Raw genomic sequence first — 7,791 nt, 5'->3', positions numbered from 1 at the left:
AATGATACATGCTTTGTAAGTAGGGAAAACCTGCAAAATCGGCAGTGTATCAAATACTTGTTCTCCCCACTGTATGTATTTTTATGTATGTATGTGTATATGTATATATTTATATGTGTGTGTATGTATGTGTATGTATGAATATGTACACTACCGTTCAATAGTTTGGGGTCACTTAAAAATGTCCTTGTTTTTGAAAGAAAAGCAAAAAAATATTGTCCATTAAAATAACATAAAATTGATCAGAAATACATTGTAGAGATTGTTAATGTTGTAAATGATTATTGTAGCAGGAAACGGCAGATTTTTTATGGAATATCTACATAGGCGTAGAGGCCCATTATCAGCAACCATCACTCCTGTGTTCCAATGGCACGTTGTGTTAGCTAATCCAAGTTTGTCATTTTAAAAGGCTAATTGATCATTAGAAAACCCTTTTGCAATTATGTTAGCACAGCTAAAAACTGTTTTTCTGATTAAAGAAGCAATTAAACTGGCGTTCTTTAGACTAGTTGAGTATCTGGAGCATCAGCATTTGTGGGTTAGATTACAGGCTCAAAATGGACAGAAACAAAGACCTTTCTTCTGAAACTCGTCAGGCTATTCCATGCGAGAAATTGCCAAGAAACTGAAGATCTCGTACAACGCTGTGTACTACTCCCTTCACAGAACAGGGCAAACTGGCTCTAACCAGAATAGAAAGAAGAGTGGGAGGCCCCGGTGCACAACTGAGTAAGAGGACAAGTACATTAGAGTGTCTGGTTTGAGAAACAGACGCCTCACAATTCCTCAACTGGCAGCTTCATAAATAGTACCCACAAAACAGCTGTCTCAATGTCAACAGTGAAGAGGAGGCTCCGGGATATTGGCCTTCTAGGCAGAGTTCCTCTGTCTAGTGTCTGTGTTATTTTTCCCATCCTTAATCTTTTCTTTTTATTGGCCAGTCTGAGATATGGCTTTTTCTTTGCAACTCTGCAGCGGCAGGCATAAACAAGGCTAGTGTGTCATCCGTGGGCTAGATGTGGATCTAGATGTGGATCTGTCTGAGGCTTCTTTAAGACTATTTAAGAGTATTCCTCTGAACCTTTTGACTGCAGGTGGGTATACAAGGAAAGGTTAGAATGTCTTTTGAAATATCACACACACTGTGACGCACACAGCAAGCATTTATTTCTCAACTGTTATCTGTAAGATTTACTCCCTCTGCATGTGGTTAGACTTTCTTTGTTTGGATTTTGTACTTTTTACTCCGTATTGCGTCAAAAGGAGCCTCCACTTCCCTTCCAGCACAGTTCACAATAGATAGGACAGGCTCCTTTGTGTCCACACAGATTCTTTCCTTTGCTGAGGGTAGGCGAATTCTAAAGGGGCTTGTTGGATCCAATAAAAGCAGCTATTGTATGTAAATTATTCACACAAGAGCATATGACTGACTGTGCAGGGCAGTGGCTAGTGTGAGAGAAATCATTAGCAATGCAAACTCATGGTGTTTTGTCTCACATAGTCACTAATGGGAAAAAAACCATTTCTATACTAATGGCAACTCAATTATTTCTTGGTGTGTTTGTGCACTACTTCTACTGAAGGTAATTTTATGCATTTAATAATTTGTTACAACTGTAAAATCTAAATTAAGTGTACAAAAAAATGTTTTTATTTTCCTTTTGTTGTCATGATTTACATGTTGGTGAATAGGATTCTAAAATTCTATAACTATCCTTAAAAGGCTGTATTTGATGTATTAACATGATTTAAAAGCACCATTTGGGTTCTATTTCATTTCTCATAACCAGTAACAGCCACACAATAGATTGCTTGTAAAATAGACTACATGACTAAAAGTATGTGGACACCTGCTTGTTGAACATCTCATTCCAAAATCATGGGCACTAATATGGAGTTGGCCCTCCCTTTGCTGCTATAACAACCTCCACTCTTCTGGGAAGGCTTTCCACTAGATGTTGGAACATTACTGTGGGAACATGCTCCCATTTCGCCACAAGAGCATTAGTGAGGTCGGGCACTGATGTTGGGCGATGTGGCCTGGCTCGCAGTCGGCATTCCAATTCATCCCAACGATTTCCACAAAGTTGGAAGCACAGAATAATCTAGAATGTCATTGTATGCTGTAGCATTAATATTTCCCTTCACTGGAACTAAGGGGCCTAGCCCGAACCACAAAAAACAGCCCCAGAGCATTATTCCTCCTCCACCAAACTGTACAGTTGGCACTATGCATTTGGGCAGGTAGCATTCTTCTGGCATCCACCAAACCCAGATTAGTCTGTTGGACTGCCAGATGGTGAAGCGTTATTCATCACTCCAGAGAACATGTTTCCACTGCTCCAAAGTCCAATGGCGGGGAGCTTTACACCACTCCAGCCGATGCTTGGCATTGCACATGGTGATCTTAGGCTTGTGTGCGGTTGCTCGGCCATGGAAACCCATTTCATGAAGCTCCTGACGAACAGTTATTGTGCTGACATTACTTCCAGGGGCAGTTTGGAACTTGGGAATGAGTGTTGCACTCGAGGACAGACAATTTTTACGCGTTACATGCTTCAGCACTCAGCGGTTCCGTTCTGTGAGCTTGTGTGTCTTACCACTTAACAGCTGAGCCGTTGTTGCTCCTAGACTTTTACACTTTACAATAACAACAGTTGACCGGGGCAGCTCTAGCAGGGCAGGAATTTGACAAACTGATGTGTTAGAGAGGTGACATCCTGTGACGGGGCCATGTTGAAAGTCACTGTGCTCTTCAGTGAGGCCATTCTACTGCCAATGTTTATCTATGTAGATTGCATGGCTGGGTGCTCAATTTTATACAGCTGTCAGCAACGGGTGTGGGTGAAATAGCCGAATCCACTAATTTGAAGGGGTGTCTACATATATATATATATATAGTGTATCTAAGAAAATCAGGGGTGCACACTGTAAGAATAAAAAACATGCACATCTTGAATAATAGCTTTAAGTAAAGGTTTTATTTTGGAAATCATAATTCATACTCTAAGATGTACAATATTTCAATAGGGAATTATTTGAAATATTGATGTTTTCTCATTTATATATTGATTTGAATTAATTAAAGTGAAATAGACCTGAACCCTGTTATTTGTAGGGACAATTTGCATTGACATATCATAGTTTTTGTTATTGAACTTCAAATATTATAGAACATTTAATGAAAGTCCTCACTACGACCACCGTCTGTGGTCAGTCTGGCTGTGGGAAGGCAACAGATATACCATGCAGGTTGGTGCCAGTGTCAACATGGCACAATGGTCACATGGGGGCAGTTACACCCTTGCCAGTGACTTTGGGAAAAAAGGTCACATGATGTCTTGTGCAAGACCAAAGACTTGCGCTCTTAAGCCGCACACCAACGTCAGGGCTGGTAGAGAGGCTTGGTTTTCCACTGGACGCACATCAATGTCCATGCTACACCGGCGGGTCAACGTTGTCCTCCACCCTGGGTGCCGCCTATGCCTCTTACACCTCCTGTTGAGCTTGGTAACCTCTCCATCTCTCCAAGTCTCTTCTTCTGGCATGGCAGGAATGACTGGAATGGAATTAAATAGATTTGAAATATAGCCAGCTGGAGAGAGCTCAGTTGCTGTTGGATTTGAAGAATATGGAATTAGTCTTGGGGGATTCTGCTTTTAAAGAATGGATGGCTTTATTGAGATTTCCCAATATCTCAGTCGCTGACCAGTGCTGGTCGGACAGTGTTGTTGACTGGTGAATCGGGTTATGTGAGATCTGTATTTTTAGTAACAATCCGTGCAATTAATATTTGTATAAAGAAATCTTGTGGAAATAATTAACGTATGTAAGGCACATTTTTTTATGCAAAATTATCAACAAATGATCAACATTGTTGACCTATTAGCTTCTACAATGAAATCATTTTAATGCTATCCTTGTTTTTCAGACCTGGAATCGAAAATGAACTGGGCGTCCTTTTATGCCGTCATCAGCGGTGTAAACAGACACTCCACGGGCATCGGTCGCATCTGGCTCTCTGTCCTCTTCATCTTCCGCATCCTGGTCCTGGTGGTTGCAGCAGAGAGTGTGTGGGGCGACGAGAAGTCTGGCTTTACTTGTAATACCCAGCAGCCCGGCTGCAACAGCGTCTGTTATGACCACTTCTTCCCCATCTCACACATCCGTCTGTGGGCCCTGCAGCTCATCTTGGTGTCCACCCCGGCCCTGCTGGTGGCCATGCATGTTGCCCATCGCCGACACATCGACAAGAAACTCTATAAACTGTCTGGCCGGGCCAGCCCCAAGGACCTGGAGCAGATCAAGACCCAGAAGATGAAGATCACAGGTGCCCTCTGGTGGACATATATCATCAGCCTGTTCTTCCGCATCATCTTCGAAGTGACCTTCATGTATCTCTTCTACATGATCTACCCCGGCTACAAGATGATCCGGCTAGTCAAGTGTGACTCGTACCCCTGCCCCAACACGGTGGACTGCTTTGTGTCCAGGCCCACAGAGAAGACTGTCTTCACTGTGTTCATGCTGGCTGTGTCAGGGATCTGTATCCTGCTCAACATCGCAGAGGTCGTCTTCCTGGCAGGGAAGGCTTGCGGTAGGCACTTAAGCAATGCTGGAGACTCAACCATGGGGGCATGGATCACCCAAAAGCTCTGCTCTTACTAGAACAAACTGAACGGACCATGGCAGTATAACTCTAATTGGTTACATAACATGCTCAAAGCTCAAGGTAAGGGCCTTAACAACACTCATTAATCTGCTTACTTCACCATGATGAGGTGTCCACACTTTTTCCATACTTGTTGAAATGACACTTCAAATGGATGTGTTTAAAAGGACAATATCAATTTGGATAAAGACACAAGCTGGACAGAAGAGGAGACTGTACGGTAAAAGTACGGTAAACTGATTTATTAACGTGCCCTTAACTTGCAACGCCTCAAATTCAGCTGAATTCAATATACCGTCTTCGGTATGCTCTGCAAGATTCAAGCAACTAAACCATCTCATCATCTATTCTATATCATGATTTCATTCCTGACAGCCGGTTTAATGCGGCGTGCTTAGGACAAAGCCTGGGTATGGGTTCAATTGTCCATTGTAAATATTAACCCAAGAAAACTGTCCAAGTGGTTGATTTAACCAACATCTGGTGGTTGTAGTGGAGTATTACTAATAACTATGAGGCCATTCCTAAGCACCACTAATAACTACCTCACTTTCATAGTGAAATATCAAGTGGGTGCTTCAAGACATCTGAATGGTGCTTTGAATTCTATGAATGAGACTGATTATGCAAGTGTATAGAGTAATATAGAATGGATAATGAATGAGAAAATGTGCTTAACTTTCAAAGTTTAAGTTACGATGGTAGAACCGAATGATCAGAGAACATGTTTAAATGTATATCTCATTGTTTTTCTTACCAGTATATACAGCATTGCTGTATAAGGATAATAGATGTTTAGAATTTGTGGTACTGTAAAGTTTTTACTTCGTAATATATATAGCCTTTTAGTCCCTGTTTTGTTGTATACCATGCCTTCTTATATTGAATGTCTTGCACTGGTTTTTATTGCTGTACCTAATAAAATTAGAAATTCCTAATAAAACACTTGAGATTAATTATGTACAATAGCCACATGGAAATATTATAATGAGGTGGTAGTGAACACAACTATATGCGTATATGCTTGTGAGTGTATTCTGAATGCTTTATGTACAGATAACTGCCAAAATAAAGGAAACACCAACATAAATTGTCTTAATAGGGTGTTGGGCCACCACGATCCACCAGAACAGCTTCAATGTGCCTTGGTAAAGATTCTACAAGTGTCTGGAACTCTATTGGAGGGATGCGACACCATTCTTTCACAAGAAATTCCATCATTTGGTGTTTAGTTGATGGTGGTGGAAAACGTCATCTCAGGCACCGCTCCAGAATATTCCATAAGTGTTCAATAGGGTTGAGATCTGGTGAGAGACACACACACACAAACACACCCTTTAAATCCCCTATGCTCCTTTGAGACCTCTCTTTCAGTCACAGAGATCTCTTCTTCTAGGATTGGCAGTCAAAACAATGGGCAACTGGGCATTTTTATACATGACCCTAAGCATGATGGGATGTTAATTACGTAAATAAACTCAGGAACCAGATGTGTGGAAGCATCTGCTTTCAATATACTTTGTATCCCTCATTTACTCAAGTGTTTCCTTTATTTTGTATGTGGTCTTGCGTTACAAGGTGATGTTACCTTTATGTAATACTTCAGAAAGCCACAGGAGAGCAGCATTAACATATAACATATACAACTAAGCCAAAACATTAGGTACTAATTGTTTATAGATTCTCTGCTGTTATGGTCATCAATTGACAGTGCCATTGAGTAAGAATTGAAGGGGGGAAAAGTTTTAATTCATAGATTTATTTTTTAAACACAATCAAATAATGATTGAGGTAGGCTGTAAGTTCTCGTGAGCAGTCAGACCGCCTGTGAGGAAATGTCTGAGGCAGCCTCAGTGATTAAAGACTCCAGACAGGCTGGGTAGAGTGCATGGTCCCAGGTTATCAATAGCATAGCCTTGTGAGGGGTCAGCCTCTCTGAGCCTAAGAAATATTCACCGTTGGGACAGCTGGACCTAGCAGGGGCAAGTGTGAGGGCATTTCTCTTTTTCTAGAGCACGTCAATAGAGACCATATATAGAGTCTATGAGGTGTGAGGTCTGACAGAAGGAAGACATTTAATCACAATGATTTTCACTGTTCGCTATGTATAGCGCCACTAAATGTAGATGTTATCTGGAGTTATTGCTATCAGACACTTTGCTTTTAACAAGCTGGACAAATACAGCAAATGTTGGTCATATGAAGAGCTTCATTCCAAAATGGTATATATCCACTTTCAGAAATGTTGTCAAATTAGCTTTAATTGTCTAAAGAAATTCTGAAAGAAATGTGTTTTTTCACTGTCTAATCAAGGCATGGGGTTCAATAACAGACATGTATTTGTTTAAAATCTATCACTTGATGGTTTCATTTCAAAAAGATAAATAGTCATGGTTTTTTGCAAAATACTATATATCCACCTCACTCTCAGAGAAATATGTACTGCTAGGTTTTAAACAGTCAAATGTAACAAATATCTAAATTTTGTGACTTCAATATAATTATTATTTGATCTGTTTGTAAAATATTTAAATTTGACATTTTAGTCATTTAGCAGATGCTCTTATCCAGAGAGATTTATAGTAAATGCAAAAAAAAAAGAAGTAAAATCTATTAATTAAAAATCGGAGAACAGTCATGTTTTACACACACAAACGTACCCATAAGCAATAATTTCTGATGAAAAAACACAAATGTGAAAGAACTGTGGATATAGCGTTTTGGAAATAAACTCTTCATATGGTTAGCATTCATACTGTGCCTTTCAAAGTGCCATATGTGCTATGTGTTCTCTGTTGACTTATCTGACTTTACAATTGGATTCTTAAAGGGGTATGATTTCATCACTACAATAAACCGAGGTCATTTTAACCAAACATGGTTTTGTCTCTTTTATCAAAAGTAAATAAAACTGGTTCTGTTTGGAAGGATGTCCTCTGCTGAATTTACACCCACCACAGACTGTGAGATTCCTGTCAGCCTGTCAACAATGACACAGTACGTGCCAGTCAATCCCAACCATAACAAAGAAGGGAGGGTCCACCTCTTTCCATTTTCTGATGCTCTCCCACCCCCACACAGCCACAGGACTTGGAACACTTCACCTTTCAACTCCA

General features: G+C 40.4%; 1 protein-coding gene across 6 annotated transcripts; it reads left to right on the top strand.

The window, feature by feature from the left end:
• Positions 1-1,413: 1,413 nt before the first annotated feature.
• Positions 1,414-7,551, top strand: LOC109873047 (gap junction beta-1 protein). 6 transcript variants are annotated; one of them, XM_020464551.2, is made up of 2 exons: positions 1,414-1,586; positions 3,935-7,551. In XM_020464551.2, the coding sequence occupies exon 2, from the start codon at positions 3,949-3,951 to the stop codon at positions 4,669-4,671; it is 723 nt and encodes a 240-aa protein (XP_020320140.1). In that variant the 5' UTR covers positions 1,414-1,586; positions 3,935-3,948; the 3' UTR covers positions 4,672-7,551. The 6 variants fall into 6 exon arrangements, with proteins under 6 accessions (XP_020320140.1, XP_020320143.1, XP_020320139.1 ...); XM_020464554.2 differs by lacking the exon at positions 1,414-1,586 and adding an exon at positions 3,362-3,828 and having other exon boundaries at positions 3,935-7,545; XM_020464550.2 differs by lacking the exon at positions 1,414-1,586 and adding an exon at positions 3,375-3,513.
• Positions 7,552-7,791: the final 240 nt, after the last annotated feature.

Source organism: Oncorhynchus kisutch, linkage group LG28 (assembly GCF_002021735.2).
Source record: "Oncorhynchus kisutch isolate 150728-3 linkage group LG28, Okis_V2, whole genome shotgun sequence".
NCBI lineage: Eukaryota > Metazoa > Chordata > Actinopteri > Salmoniformes > Salmonidae > Oncorhynchus > Oncorhynchus kisutch.
This window is presented reverse-complemented; position numbering and strand designations above follow the sequence as displayed.